We start from the raw sequence: 14,886 nt of genomic DNA on the forward strand, positions 1-14,886 counted from the left end.
CTGCAGTGGAAAAGGAGAGGGCTGGAGGCTTGAACCTGCTTTTGCTGTCCCCCTGGTCCATGTCCCCCTGGTGCCGGGCTCCACGGGGCAGTTCTGGGAGGCTGAGCTGTAATAAATAAACCACACAGCTGCATCCCAGCTGCTAAATTTAGGTCCCTTCCAGCAAAACAGCATGTGCAAAGAGGCACAGGGGTGAGATAGAGATGTCCTATGAGCTGGAAAAAAGAACCTGAGAGGGCTGATTTACCCATTTTAATAATGGTACTTTTGGCATCAGAGGAGACCAAAATCCCTGAGGATAAACACTTGAAGACAAGCTATGAATTATTCAAGGCTGATTTCCCGCTGTCAGCCCCATGAGCATGGCCATGGCTGACCCTGGCAGGGTCACATCGGGGTAAGACTGAAGTCCCTTTGCCTGAAGGGTTTTGACTTGAGGGCAGTGCCACATACCAGGGCAAAATTAATAATCTTTATGCAGATAATCATTCTTACAGAAATCGTGGCCGTTTGTGACACAGAGCTCTTAGACAAGGGGGAATGATGCCGCAGACCCCGAGAGGTGCAGTGGGAGCAAAGGAGACACGACACGGGTAAGAAAAGCAACACGGGGGAGGAACAGGACTTCTTGCTCGAGGCTGCTCTGCCCGTGTGCTCCACACCGTCGTCCCCCTCGCTCCCCCCTCGGGTGTGCCCTGCTCCAGACAGCACAGAATGAGGGAGCAGAGCCTGCAGCCACAGCCCCTCTCTGCTCCCGAGATTTTTACAGGGAACGCCGGGGAGCGTGGAAGCCACTCCAGCCTGTCAGTCCTCCGAGTAACCCCAGAAGTGCAGTTCCTGCCTGGAGTGAGGCTCCCCGGGGAACCTCCCCTGCCCCGGGAAGGGCAGCGAGGGCTGGATCGCCCTCCCGTCACCGCCGTGCGGGTCCCACCCCGCTCCAGGGCGGGGACTTTGCCAGCCGGGCAGCCCCAGAGCTCTCCCCATCCGCGCCAGGGCAGGGACAGCGGGTGAGTGCCGGCGAACCGGGGTGTCCCCGGCCGCCGGGGCCGGGCCGGTGCCCGCGCTGTGCCCGGAGCGCAGCGGCCGTGCCAGCCCCGGGCCGGGCTCGGGACCGACGGGCAGGCGGGTTGTGGGGACGGAGAAGGTTCCTGACCCTTCCCGGACCCGGGCAGCTCAGGGCTGGGTTCCTCCTCCTGCCGTGCCCGGGCTGGCGCGTCCTCCCCGCGGGATGCTGGAGGGCGGGGGGCACGGCGGGGGTGGGCGACAGGCTAAATCAGAAGCACAAGGCCATAAACATTATCTTCTTGTTCGTTTGGCGGGCAGTGGCCAGCTAAAGGTCGTGGTGTGGGAGGCGCGGCGATGTTTCGGCTGGCTCGGGGCAGAGGGGAGATCCTCTCCTGAGCTGCGGATGGGGCCGGGATCGGGGCCGGGAGCCCCGGAGCTGCCCGGGACAGCCCTGGAGCACATCCAGCACACCGGCGGCAGTGCGGGGCAGTGGAAAAGCCGAGCCGTGCAGGGCGTGGGTGTGTTTGGGGGAACGTGCCCGGAACGGGAGAACTCGTCAGACGAGTCCAGCGTTGGCCTCCGCGGGAACGGGTGACAAAGCAGCGGCTTTCACTGCAGAGCCGAGGTGTGGGACTGGCAACACGCTGTGAGCTCAAACTGGCAAAATACCCCGTGTTTATATCCTGTGGAGCTGTTGGGAGCTTTGCTTGCTGGTACCTGGGTGTGCTCTGAGCAGAGTCAGGAAAACCTGATTCAGAGCAAGCCTAGGCTTGGTTTTGCAGAACACGGGATAGTCTCAGCAATTTTCTGATAAATTAAGTTTATTCTGGATTCAGCTTTTAGAGGATATTGATATGGACTTATAACTGCCTGCCAGGAAAAGATCATCCGTGGAAAAAAATTGAGTAATGGGATGGATGCTTGCACTCTGTCTTCTGGGCACAGTGTTTTGAGCCTGTTCTAAGCCAGGTTTACTGTGTCAGGCCTTTATTCTGGGGTGAAGCAAATAACATAAGGGCACCATAGGACTGGCTGGCTGCCCCTCTGCATGCATAGTTTAATTCTTCAAACCATGGAGTGAGGTGTTGCTCCTATCCTGAAGCTGGTTTTCCCTGATGGAGCTGCAGGCCAGGAACTGTGTTAAGCTGCTGAGCACTGGCAAATCTGCTGAGCAATTCCTTTCTCCCTCTGCTAACCAAGGGGTGACTTAGGAGGGCTTTATTCACCTAAAGCCCCGGCCTGAGCAGTCTGTGCAGACGCCTTTGGCTCTGAAAGGGTCACAGGGGCAGGGGCCAGTGCTGGACTGCTGAGCTCCCCCCCCTGTAACTTCAGTGGCTCATTCACAGAAATACTTCCAGAACAAACCAGCATCTGCGGCTTGAGCAGTGGGGTTTGCAGTGCTGCCTTTTGCAGTGCTCTGCTCTTTAGACTCTCAGTGATGTTCACTGGATGAAGAAATAAGAATCTTGCAGTCAGTAGTCAATGTGATATTTCTGCTGTAAATGGATATTGTGAGAGCATTTGCCCCCAGTCCAGTCCATGCAGCCTCTCCTCGTGGTCTGTCTCCTTCCTGCCAGTTCACTTGCACTCAGAGTTTCTCTGCCTCCCACCCCCTTTCCCTTGTTTCTGACCTTTCTTTTGCCCTTTAATTGACTTGCTGAACCAGCCTGTCTGATGTTCTTGCTGCTGTGTGCAAAGCAGCTGGATGGTAGAACTGCATCATAAAAACATCAGTGAAACCTGAAGCCTGTATTTAGTATCTGACAAAAGCAAATAAAATTGGCTTTTTTCTTCTGTGAAAGATTAGAGAAGAGCAAACATGACTTTTCTGAGGCCTAGGTCATAATCTGAACACTGAAATTTATGACCAGATGAAAGAAAGCAAACACAATATTAATAATTTCCATATGTTGCCTGATTGCACAGGGTGTAGTGACGTAGAGATGACCTGGGGAACACTGGGGAGTGCCCCTGAGTAACATCCCTGACGGGTGTCACCCTGTGAGTTAACTGGCCTACACAGCACTGCCTGTGCATCCCAGATGTGCAGGAGTCATGTGGAGCATGAGCAAACACACTCCTGCTCTTGCACAACTGCCTGGCCTCATGGAGAGCAGCTACTGAGCACCACGAGGAGAGATGTCATCCACTGCTGGCACCTCTGCCTCTGCTCCAGGGCTTTAGTGTGAGACCTCACTCCATCCTGGAGTAAAACCACCCAGGCCTGGTGGGTGGCCTTTACTTGCTGTCCCTGTGTTTGCATCTCTTATTTTTTATTAAATTCCACTCCTCTGTGTGTATGTATTGCCTGCCTTTCCTAACTCCTCTCCTGTGATGCTGGGATAACTTGAGTTGCAGGGAGGTGAACCTTGTCCTAGTACTTGACATCCTGTCAGATGATCAGAGATATGGGAAAATAATTTGGGTGTGTTAATGTATGAGCTGTACACATGAAAACAAAATTATGAGCAGAAATAAGAACCATGGCCAGACAGCAATTAATCTTTGGTGGTTTTGAGGGCTTTGCCAGCTAAAACTGCAGCTCTACGAGGAAGAACACACTGCACCAAACTGAGGTGTTGAATACAAAATGTGTCATTAAAATATAAAGAGGGGAAGTAATTCTCCTGTCCCGGTGCTCGAGTGAGGTTATCCTTTGTTTGCTCATCTACACCACGACTTGTCTCTGCCTCCCAGGCAGGATCCATGAAGGCTTTAGGGCTGCGTGGGCACCCTCACCCTCTTCACCCTCACCCTTCTTCACCCTCAGGCTCTCACCCCCCAAGGTGAGACCCGTGTGTTTTGGAGGACACGGGAATCCAGCCTGTTCTCTTTGCTCCCAGGGTGACACTGTCTGCTTCTCCTTGTAGCCTCAGGCAGGCTGTCACAAATGTGGCAGTAGTAAAGAATCCTATTAAATTACCAGTGCTAATCACCTGTCTGCCCAGCAGGTCCCTTCCAGCCTGGCCCTGGCCCTGTGCTGTCCTGATCCAGCCTTTGCTCAGTGCAGAGCAGGGCTGCAAAGGAGGCTGCTCGGGGTGTTCACTTCAGTGTTGCTTTTAGTCCTCAAAGAATTAGAGGGTTACTTCACCAGCCCCACTAACCTGCAAGGGTAGGTGTATTCTATTAATTATTTGCTGGAAAACTAACACTCCCTGTGGTTTTTATTGCAGCTGTCTGAGTGCCTGGGACACAGACAATTCCAGATTGACCAGACCCCAGCACGATGGTGAGTGTGTGTGTTTGCTGTGCCACCCTGTGCCAGGCCTTTGCTCCCACCACATACACGTGGGCAGTGGAGCTCAGATAAGGACCCAGCAGGAAGAATGCTGTCACTGTCTGTCCCTTCATGGGGGGGAATTTATCACCTCTCTCTGCTTCCTCATACTAAATAATGACCCACACATCCGGGCTTTTCCGTTTGGGGAGTTAATGGAAAACCAGTCGGATATCAGGTAGTTCAAAGAGCAGGAATTTCTCCAGATGAACTTCCTGGGTTTATTCTTTCCAGGTAGCATCCAGTTCCACCCTGCTGCCATGGACAGGGACACCTTCCACTAGAGCAGGTTGCTCCAAGCCCCAACCTGGCCTTGAACACTTCCAGAGATGGGGGAACACTTCCAGGGGTGGGGGAACACTTCCAGGGATGGGGGAACACTTCCAGGGATGGGGGAACACTTCCAGGGATGGGGGAACACTTCCAGTGATGGGGGAACACTTCCCTGTCCCTGTTTCAGAAAGCCTGACCCATGTGAATGTTAAGTGATGTTTTGCTGAGGATTTTCCTGAGAACATGAGAGCTTCGTAAGAGACAGTGTATTCCCCCAGAAATGGCACTGGACAGGAGGCAGGAGGAAGCTATTTGTGAATCTCCATTTTGGGTAAAACACTGCACTTCCTGGTGCGTTTATTTAACAGAATGATGGTCCTTGGCTGCTCTTGGAGAATTCAGAAACAGGGCTTTGATGGGAACATTTCTTCTGTGATTTCCATGGAAAACTGCTGGGAAGAAGGTGGATGAACAGAGGTGTTAGGCTGTGTGCCATTCTTTGACTGGAAACTAGATACTCCAGGGGCATCCACATTAAGATATTTTCTTCTGTGTCCCTGTGGCTTATTTCTTCTGTGGCTTGGATATCCCTCTAGAACAAACCGTTTCTGTTTAGGATGGAACCCTGGTATAAAATCACTCATGTTTGGTGAGTGGACTTTACACTGTCACTGTGTTTGCATCTTTTGAATATTCTTTGGGTTTAGTTCACCTCTGTGTATGTATGACTTTGTGTCTGCCTTTCATAACTCCTCTCCTGTGGGTTTAGGCAACAATCAAGGGAGTCTCGAGCTTCAGTGCTGAGCAAGAGGCACAGGCACTAAGGAAGGCCATGAAGGGGCTTGGTAAGTTGCTTTCCCTCCACTGTTAAACCCTCCTTCATGCCCCTGGAGATTGGGAATGTTTTTATGGTGTTTGTTGGAGGGGAAATCCAGCCCTTGGAATCACCCCACTGCCCTGTGAGGGCACTGGAAGGAACTGAGTGACTTGAACCTCACTGGAAATCCAAGTCTTGGCCATAGTGAGGCTCTTGTTTTCCCTCCCCTGTGGGGTGGTCCTGCCCTGCTGGGGCTGTGCTGAGGCACTGCTGCCCAGCTGAGAGCCAGCTGGTGTGCTGGGGTGTGAGGGCTGTGTGGGTAATGGCACAGCCTGGACACGACCAGAGCACGGGGCTGCTTCTTGAACAAGCAGCTTGACTGGTTTCCATTGGTTTCTCCAGGCACAGATGAAGATGCCATCATTGAGACCTTGACCAAACTGAACGTTTCCCAACGCCAGCAAGTTCTGATCACCTATAAAAGCACTATTGGCAGGGTAGGTGTTCTTCAGAGACCGGTGACTGTGGCTTGAATTGGAAGTTGCAGACATTTTTTGGGTTGTGTCACTGGGGTGAACTGTGAACAACATCCCAGTCTCCATGGCAGCGTGACCAGCACAAGCTTTCCTTGGCCAGGTTTATTTTGGTCTTGTTCACTTCTGAGTAACTGTTTATCCAAGGAGGACTGGAGCATGAAGAAAATTGTGAACAACTTCTTCCTGTTCTCAAAAGCTGTATTTTCTCTCACCTCCTTTCCTCTCTCTCTGTCTTCTAGGATTTGATTGATGACTTGAAGTCTGAGTTGAGTGGGAATTTTGAAAAGGTGATTGTTGGTTTGATGACTCCAACCACCATGTACGACGTGCATGAGCTGAGGAGGGCTCTAAAGGTTTGGAAATCTTTTGTGTTTCTTAAGTTGCAGTCAATTCTGTATGATATGGCATAATTGTACATTTATTATTAATTTCTTATTATTAACTTAAATATAACAAACAGAAAGTCATAGTTGCCCATCCAAACAGTTGTCATAGTCTTGGATCTTGTCTTTGCCACCCCCCAGGGAGCAGGAACAGATGAAGGCTGCCTGATTGAAATCCTGGCCTCTCGCAGCAACGGGGAGATTCGGCACATCGTGGAGAACTACAAACTGCGTATGTGGAGCACTCTGCAGTCACACTGGCTGGGCACTGGGGGTGTGCAGGGGGTGCAGAGGAAGGAGAAGGGTCTGTCAGCCTCAAGGACTAGAATTTCACCCAGAAGTGGAGTGGGTGTAAGTAAAGCAGGGTGGGGTGGTTGGGTCTGTCATCTGGACATCTGTCCCTGGGTGGATCTTCTGCCAGTTACATCCTGGCTGTGCTTCTTAACGTTGCCCTGTGCCACTCCATGTGGAATGCTGTGATGAGAGCCAGGAAGGCCAAGGGTAATCCTGGCTTGTACCAGCCCTGGTGTGGCAGCAGGACCAGGGCAGTGACCATCCCCCTGTGCTGGCACAGCTGAGGCACCTCCAGTCCTGGGGTCAGTTTTGGATTCCTCAGGACAAGAGAGACACTGAGGGGCTGAAGTGTGTGCAGGGAAGGGAATGGAGCTGGGAAGGGGCTGGAGCAGCAGGAGCAGCTGAGGGAGCTGGGGGGGCTCAGCCTGGAGAGGAGGAGGCTCAGGGGGGACCTTCTGGCTCTGCAACCCCCTGACAGGAGGGGGGAGCCGGGGGGGGTCGGGCTCTGCTCCCAGGGAACAAGGGACAGGAGGAGAGGGAACGGCCTCAGGCTGTGCCAGGGGAGGGTCAGATTGGACACTGGGAACATTCCTTCATGGAAAGGGCTGTCCAGCCCCAGCACAGCTGCCCAGGGCAGTGGTAGAGTCCCTGTCCCTGGAGGGATTGAACAGCCCTGTGGCTGTGGCACTTGGGGACATGGTCGGTGGTGGCCTTGGCAGTGCCAGGGGAGAGGTTGGACTCGATGACCTTAGAGGGCTTTTCCAACCCAAACCATTCCATAGTCTGTGGGGTACAGGGCCCTGAGCACAGTGACACCTCACCCAGCTTAGGGCTGGCCCGTGCTGTGGACAAGCCTTGCAGGGCTGGATCTGCTCCTCACAGCTGTGCTCTGTGTGTGCCCTGCCAGAGTACGGCTCCAGCCTGGAGGACGACATCGTGTCCGACACATCCTCCATGTTCCGCAGGGTCCTCGTGTCCCTCGCCACGGTGAGTCCGGCTGGGGCGGACGGGGGGAGCCTCTGCTGAGGGGCTGAGGGTTCAGGCTGTCACTGCACTGCGAGTCCACCCGCAGCAAAGTCACAGATGACAAGCTGGGGGGGAGTGTGGATCTGCTGGAGGGCAGGAGGGCTCTGCAGAGGGACCTGGCCAGGCTGGATCCATGGGCTGATTCCAACGGGCTGAGGTTCCCCAAGGCCAAGGGCCGGGTCCTGCCCTTGGGCCACAACAACCCCCGGCAGCCCCACGGGCTGGGCCAGAGTGGGGGGACAGAAAGGGCCCTGGGGGGACTGACTGACAGCAGCTGGACATGAGCCAGGGGGGCCCAGGGGGGCAAGAGGCCAATGGAGCCTGGCCTGGCTCAGGAATAGTGTGGCAGCAGGAGCAGGGCAGGGATTGTGCCCCTGCCCTGGGCACTGGGGAGGCCACCCCTGGAGTGCTGTGCCCAGCTCTGGACCCTCAGCTTGGGAAGGATGTGGAGGGGCTGGAGCAGGGGCAGAGAAGGGCAACGAGGCTGGGGAAGGGTGTGGAGCACAAGTGCTGTGAGGAGCAGCTGAGGGAGCTGGGGGGGCTCAGCCTGGACAGGAGGAGGCTCAGGGGAGACCTTCTCACTCTCTGCAACTCCCTGCCAGGAGGGGGGAGCCGGGGGGGTCGGGCTCTGCTCCCAGGAACCAGCAGTAGGACAAGAGGGCACAGCCTGGAGCTGCCCCAGGGCAGGTTTAGGTTGGCCATGGGGAAGAAGTTCTTCCCAGAGAGAGGGATCAGCCCTTGGAATGGGCTGCCCAGGGAGGGGGGGGAGTCCCCGTCCCTGGAGGGGTTTGAGCAGAGCCTGGATGTGGCATCAGTGCCATGGTGGGGGGGACAAGGTGGGGTTGGGTCAAGAGTTGGACTAAATTATCTTAGAGGTCTTTTCCAACCCAATTGATTCCATGATTGTGATTCTCTTGCATTTCACCTCATTGGCATTTCACAGCAGCTTCTGCAGAGAGAGGAGCCTCACTCTGGGCATCAATGCCATGTGCTCTTTCTAAATGGCCCCATTAAAGTGGATGGTTGCTCATCTCAAAAGCAAGAACAAATCACACCTAAGCCATGTTTTGCTGTATTTGTAACCCATTATTCAATATTAACAATCCCATTATGCATCTCCAGTGACTGGTTTTAATGGAGAATTTGCAGGTCTTCTATGAGTTGCTCTGGTGAAATGAGCTTTTCCTCCTTGTCTTTCCCCAGGGTAACAGAGATGAGGGAACATTTGTGGATGAGGCCCTTGCTCAACAGGATGCTCAGGTGTGTAGCAATGTGCTGCCTTGCAGGAGCACAGGGTTTGTCTGTGTGAGCCAGGGGGAAGCTCTGCTTTTTCGGGACCTCGGTTTTTTTGAAGGGAGATGAGTAAGCCTGAAGCTGTGCTGGACAGCAGCCCCAGGTGGAGACTAGATGGGATATTAGGAAAAATGGGTTGTCCATCCTGTGGGGATTTAACAGCCACGTGCATGTGGCACTTGGGGACGTGGGTCAGTGGTGGCCTTGGCAGTGCTGGGGGAATGGTTGGACTCAGTGATCTCACAGGGCCTTTCCAACCCAATGATTCCATGGAGTAAAAATCACCTTATGTACCCGTGGTCTTCTCAATTAGCCTCATTTTGTCTGTTCCTAATGTCTTCAAGAGCCTGTATGAAGCTGGGGAGAAGAGATGGGGAACAGATGAGGTGCAGTTCATGTCCATCCTCTGCACACGGAACAGGTGCCACCTGCTGAGAGGTAGGACCCCTGTGATGTCCTGGACTCTGTGCCTTGTGTGAGGACAGTACTTTTGTAGGAACTTTGTACTTGTTCAGTAACTGATTGTGAGCCTTTCCTAAAACAACAGGTATCATCGGGCCAATTCCATTCAGTTCTTTTAGACTGCTTTAGTCCCTCCTGAGACAAAGAGGGAGTTGAGAAAAACATACCTGCAACTTGCTCCAACCTGTAAATTTGAGATAATGAAGAGTGACTCCCATGGGGCAGAGCCAGGCATGGACACTGCCTTCATTAACTAGAAAAGCCTTGCAGCAGTGCTGGGGCAATTAGCAAGACAGCTGCTAATTAAAATGAATTATTTCTGAGGGGCAGCCCTGATTTAACTTACAATGTCACGATAATGGTGCAATGTTCACACAGAGCATGAGGAGCTTGATCTTGCAAAGTGATCCCTGGGGTTTACACTCTGTGCCCTGCAGCAGCTCACTGGCTCTTTTTACCCCCGACTCTCCCTCCTAGTTTTTGATGTGTACAGAGGGATTGCTAATAAGGACATCACAGAGAGCATCAAATCCGAGATGTCAGGAGACCTCGAGGATGCTTTGTTAGCTGTGGGTGAGTTCCCTGCTTTTAAACTCTATCTACAAACTGATTAAATAATTAAAGAGCCTGCCTCTTGCCCTGGCTGTTTACACAGCTTCAGGAGGCAGATACTGTCTGTCTTTTTTGCAAGCCACATCTTTTAATCTTTGCAGATAAAACCTGGGGAGAAAGCTCTGTGCTTTACATTTCTTTCCCAATGGATGCTTTGGGAGCTGACATTTGCTGTCAGGAAGCTTTAAAGCCTTAAAAATATTTTATTACTGCACACTGGGCATGGAGACATCAAGTGACAGCAGGTCACTGACTCTGGATGTCTGTGCTGTGCTTGCTGACTTGCATCTTTACAGAATAAACACCTGCACTGAGAAAATGCTGGAAGGGTTTGGAAGACCTTGTCCTTCAGTGTTTATTTGCCTCACTTCTCTTGTTCTTGTCTCCCTTCCAGTGAAGTGCATGCGGAATAAACCTGCGTATTTTGCTGAAAGATTGTACAAATCCATGAAGGTAAAGAGCTTTTGCTGGGAGATTGGTATTTTTCCCCCTGCCTTTCCATGCTTGAATCAGTAGCACGACAGCAATCATTAAAGAAAGAGAAACTTTGTGTTAACTGGGGGGGGAAAGAAGTCTGAGCTTTTCTATGGACCTCCTTTCCCTCAGGAAGCCCAGAGCTCGTAGTGGATCACTGCCTTAATCCCAAAATGCTCTAATTAGGAACAGATCCTGCAGAAAGCCAAGTGATCAAACCTTTGTGCCTGTCAGTGCCCTGCCCCAGGCACTTTGCAGCTGCAGTGTGGTTGTTTTTCAGGGCCTGGGCACAGATGACAGCACCCTGATCCGGGTGATGGTGTCCCGCTCCGAGGTGGACATGCTCCACATCCGCAGGGAGTTCCTGGCCATGTACGGGAAATCCCTCCACTCCTTCATCAAGGTGAGCCCTGCAGTGTTAGAAACACAGGAGACAGGTCCCCTCTCAGCACCTCTGGGGTGTTTTAGAGGGAGTGGAATTAAGGAGACTTTACATTTAGGTACTGAAAACGTCCCTGAATGTTCTTGGTTATTAAATTGTCGAAGAGGATTCAAACCCTGTGACAAATCGTGTGTGCTGGAAGGAGTCCAGCCTTGTATGGAGCTGTGAAATTAATTGTGTTCCTTTTTTTCTGCTCTCTCTAGGGAGATTGCTCAGGAGACTACAGGAAAGTTCTGCTCAGACTCTGTGGTGGGGAGGATTAAAGGAGGCCTAGGGGACTGTCTGGGTGATGGGAAGCAGCTGATCATAGAATTGTTTAGGTTGGAAAAGATCTTTAAGGTCATCCAGCCCAATAATTATTTCTTTCATGTAATTTTTTTCCCAAATATCTTATTAATTGCTCTGATTTTTGCCTTAGGTTAGTTCATGCTCTGGTTGATAATGGCCATTCTGGTTGACCATGGCCAATCTGCTTTTATGCTTGGCACACTCATTTGCCTACTCATTGGGCTGGTAAAGCCCAGCTTAAACAGAATGCTGTAACCAAAGATAAAGAAGTTAAATTGTTTCCTGACCAGATGCCCCTTTGCTGTTGTGTTCACCAGCAACACTTGTAACTGAAGCAAACCTGGATGCAGAGTGTGAGAGGCTGCCCAGGGAAAATCTAACCCATCAGTACCTGGAGTGCAGAACACGGGCTTGCTTCAGTTTTTCGAGATAATTAGGACACAAAGAACCCAAATATCTAAAATACAAGCATGTTTACATCTTAGCTGGCCCTCTGTTAGTGTGGAGCATTAACAGCCTGGCTGCAGGGTATGTATATGTTGCCAAGAGATCTGCTCATGGGGAAGATGTCACTGGTGACATCAGAAAAGCCTCTTGCTGCCCTGGTTAGAGCAGCCCCGTGTTCTTGGTCTGCCTTCTTCACTCATGGGAGTATAAATAATAATGGTTATGTTACAAACCCTCCTCTGGATAAAGTGATACCATTGGAATGGTGCCTTTTAGGGAATGACCTGTCCCCAAAATCCCACCTCATGGCCTGGTGCTGGGGCAGCTCCTCAGACCTCCCTGGGGCAGCTCTGTCCAAATCTCCCTGAGGCTGCTCCCCAGATGTCCCGGGGCAGCTCCCCAGTGTCCCTGGGACATCCCCCCAGACTCCCCCACGTGCCAGCCCCATGTCACAGGATCATGGAGGTGTTTGTGCCTGGGTCTCTCCTGGGTTTCCACACCAACCTCTGACAAAGCTATTTTCCCCAGACCCTCCACACCTGCCTGTTCACCTGAGCTCTGTTTTACTACAAAGATGGGGTCCTTCTTTGGCTTAGCAACTTATTTTTTTCTGCTGGTGAATAATCCTGTTCTGAAGGATCAGACTGAGGCTGGAATGTCACAGCTGAAACACTGAGGTGGCTGCACCCAATTCCATCACTCATTTCTGAAATAGGCTGCTGCTGGCTGGAATAGGAGATGCCTCTGTGGCCTTCAATAAAATAATTTTCTTTCTCACTCCTTGGGCTGCCAGTGGAGACACATTCCTGACTTTTGCTGGGAGAGGAGGCAGAGCTTTATCCAGTTCTCCCAAGGCCTCTGCTCAGGACAGGGAAAGGTCTGTGCCCAGCACAGGGGCTGCCAGAGCTGCTCAGGCGGGGGGTGGGTTCCAGTGCCTTGTGTCAGGTTGCTGAGCTTTGAAAAATGAATAAAGAATTTGTTTCTGTACTTCCTGCCCTGGACTCCTGCGCTCCTCAGGTGCCTCTTTCCCTCCACAGGACCCTGCAGGGCGGGGTGGGGGGCCCGGGGCACTGTCCCTTGGGTGGGGACGGTTCATAAACCCCCACTGGGGGATCCCCGGTGTGGGGGGTGGGTTTGAGGGGGCAGCCCAGCACCCCTAGCTCAGGCTGGTGCTCCTGCTGCTCCCCCTGGGAGCCCTCCTGCTTTGGGAGCACCACATCCCCTCCATGTGCTCCTCATGCAGGTCCATTCTCAACACACTGCCAATGATTTCACCCAATCAGCACGAGGAGAGGCTCAAATCTACCCTAATCATTTATACAGAATCTGCTCAGGGGATTTTAATGGTGACCCTTTTGCTTCTGCCTGTTCCAAAGTTCCCAGGGGAGTCCACCCAGTGCTGGCAGCTGGATGTTTGGAGACGGGAGGCTCCGGACGTGGTGGCCCAGGGTCCCATCTGGATCACCAAACTGTTAAGGAAACTTCCCAGTCTGACTATTCCTGAGGCTCTCTGGCCATCACACTCCCAGCACCAGAGACTTCCACTGCTGGGACTTCCACTGCCCAGGGCCTGATTTTACCCTTTGGAAGATGATGTATTTCCAAGGTCTCTACTGAAGTGCAGGAATGCAGAGAAGCTGCCGGAAGGTGACCTTGACAACTCTCTAAAAGAGGGTGATGTTGTCAGTGGAGCAGGTAGATGGTTCTCTGCAGTTCCATGGTGGGCACCCAGAGCTGTGGGAGTGGGAATAGCACAGAGGTTTTGGAAGTGCCAGCAGAGAAACGCCCTCGGTCTGTAGCGTGATCCCAGAGCAGCTGCAGGAGGTTCCTGTGTTCAGCTCACTGCCCCTGCTGATACTGGGTGACCTCCTGCTCTGGTTTCCACCCCCTTCCCACAGGAGGTCAGAAACCCCAGGATATCAATAGTGTTGCTCAGGGCCCGAGGATGAGACTGTAACCTCGGCGCTCCAGGGGATGGCTCCCTGTTCTGTTGTTGCAGGAATAGGGACTGGACTTGCTGGAGCCCAAGAGGCCCCTGGTTTGCCATGAAACGAGGGAGTTTAGTGAGAAGATGCAGACTTGAATACTTGCAAAATGTGGAATACATAAAAATTTTCTTAAGAAAGGATGGTCTTTGATGTTTGATCCTTGTACACATTCCAGCCTAATCAACAAGGGAGATTTAATCCATTAAACAGCAGCCAACAAACAAGCTCTAAGTGCTGTGCAGGTGTTAGAAAAACAAATTACTTGCTGGTAGGATTGCCTCGTTAAGGTTTAGGGCTGGACATGCTCCAGTGATCCCAGGCCGAGGGGGAGTCTAACTGAGCTTGGGAAGAAGGGTGTACCTCTGACAGTGGGCACAAGGAATGCAGAATTTACAGGCCACGGAGACATCTGGCAGGACTCCTAAGGTAAGGAAGAAGCTGATAAACCCAACTCAGCAACTGGGCTGAAATCAGCTCCAGCTGCTCAAAGGTGATTCCAGCAGGGGCAGATCACAACCACCAAGCCAAGAAACCCCCCGACCCAAAGGAAGAGAAGGTTGGGCATGCAGACTAACTAGTGTGAGAAGCAAATCATTAACGAACAGAAGACAGAATACTAATTAATAAGAAAACTATGTAACTGGGAGCCAATGAACACTAGTTCCTTTGTTTGCTAAAATGTATAAATAATAAAGTTTCAATAGTTGGTGTGCTTGATTTGTGGAACTCCAGTGATCACCCAGGCTTGTGCAGCTCTGACATGAATAAATGTCCCTCTTGAGTGTGTCATTCCTGGAGCGTTGCAAAGGCGGTGAAGAATCCCATTCTTTGCAGACACCGGGATCCCGCAGTGCTCTGAGCTCTGGCAGCTGCAGACACGCAGGGCTGGGGCATTGCAGGGCTGAACAAACCCACACAGTGGGAAGGGTCTGATCCCTGGAAAACCCCCCAGGATGGGCCATTCACGGAGCAGGAAAATTCCCATTCAAGGGGCAGGAAAAGGCCTGTTCCCAGGTCAGGAAAGACCCACTCATGGAGCAAGAAGGGCCTGTTTGTGGGGCAGGAAAAGGCCCGTTCCTGGGGCACAGAAAGGCCCGTTCCTGGAGTGGGAAAAGGCCCGTTCCTGGCTTGGGAACAGCCCCGCTCAGGGGCAGGAAAAGGCCCATTCCCGGGGCACAGACAGGCCCGTTCCCGGGGCAGGAAAAGGCCCGTTCCTGGCTCGGGAACGGGCCCGTTCAGGGGCAGGAAAAGGCCCGTTCCTGGCTCGGG

At 52.5% G+C, this 14,886-nt stretch overlaps 1 protein-coding gene across 2 annotated transcripts; it reads left to right on the forward strand.

The window, feature by feature from the left end:
• The first annotated feature begins 728 nt into the window (after positions 1–728).
• Positions 729–12,621, forward strand: ANXA4 (annexin A4). 2 transcript variants are annotated; one of them, XM_051812064.1, is made up of 14 exons: positions 729–1,007; positions 4,179–4,234; positions 4,924–5,204; positions 5,325–5,400; positions 5,775–5,869; positions 6,148–6,261; positions 6,433–6,523; positions 7,493–7,572; positions 8,815–8,871; positions 9,249–9,342; positions 9,844–9,939; positions 10,373–10,431; positions 10,733–10,855; positions 11,098–12,621. In XM_051812064.1, exons 4-14 carry the CDS (start codon positions 5,388–5,390, stop codon positions 11,155–11,157), a joined length of 882 nt encoding a protein of 293 aa, XP_051668024.1. In that variant the 5' UTR covers positions 729–1,007; positions 4,179–4,234; positions 4,924–5,204; positions 5,325–5,387; the 3' UTR covers positions 11,158–12,621. The 2 variants fall into 2 exon arrangements, with proteins under 2 accessions (XP_051668024.1, XP_051668023.1); XM_051812063.1 differs by lacking the exon at positions 4,924–5,204 and having other exon boundaries at positions 730–1,007.
• Positions 12,622–14,886: the final 2,265 nt, after the last annotated feature.

The sequence above is a fragment of the Manacus candei genome, unplaced genomic scaffold, assembly GCF_025592945.1.
Source record: "Manacus candei isolate 608988 ecotype Guabito, Panama unplaced genomic scaffold, ASM2559294v1 h1tg000084l, whole genome shotgun sequence".
NCBI classification, from domain to species: Eukaryota; Metazoa; Chordata; class Aves; order Passeriformes; family Pipridae; genus Manacus; species Manacus candei.

Bases quoted from the DNA above. Each gene is read 5' to 3' on its own strand.
- ANXA4 (XM_051812063.1), top strand. The intron at 6,262-6,432 runs GTTTGGAAATCT...GCCACCCCCCAG, and splicing joins AGCTGAGGAGGGCTCTAAAG to GGAGCAGGAACAGATGAAGG. The intron at 9,940-10,372 runs GTGAGTTCCCTG...TCTCCCTTCCAG, and splicing joins GGATGCTTTGTTAGCTGTGG to TGAAGTGCATGCGGAATAAA.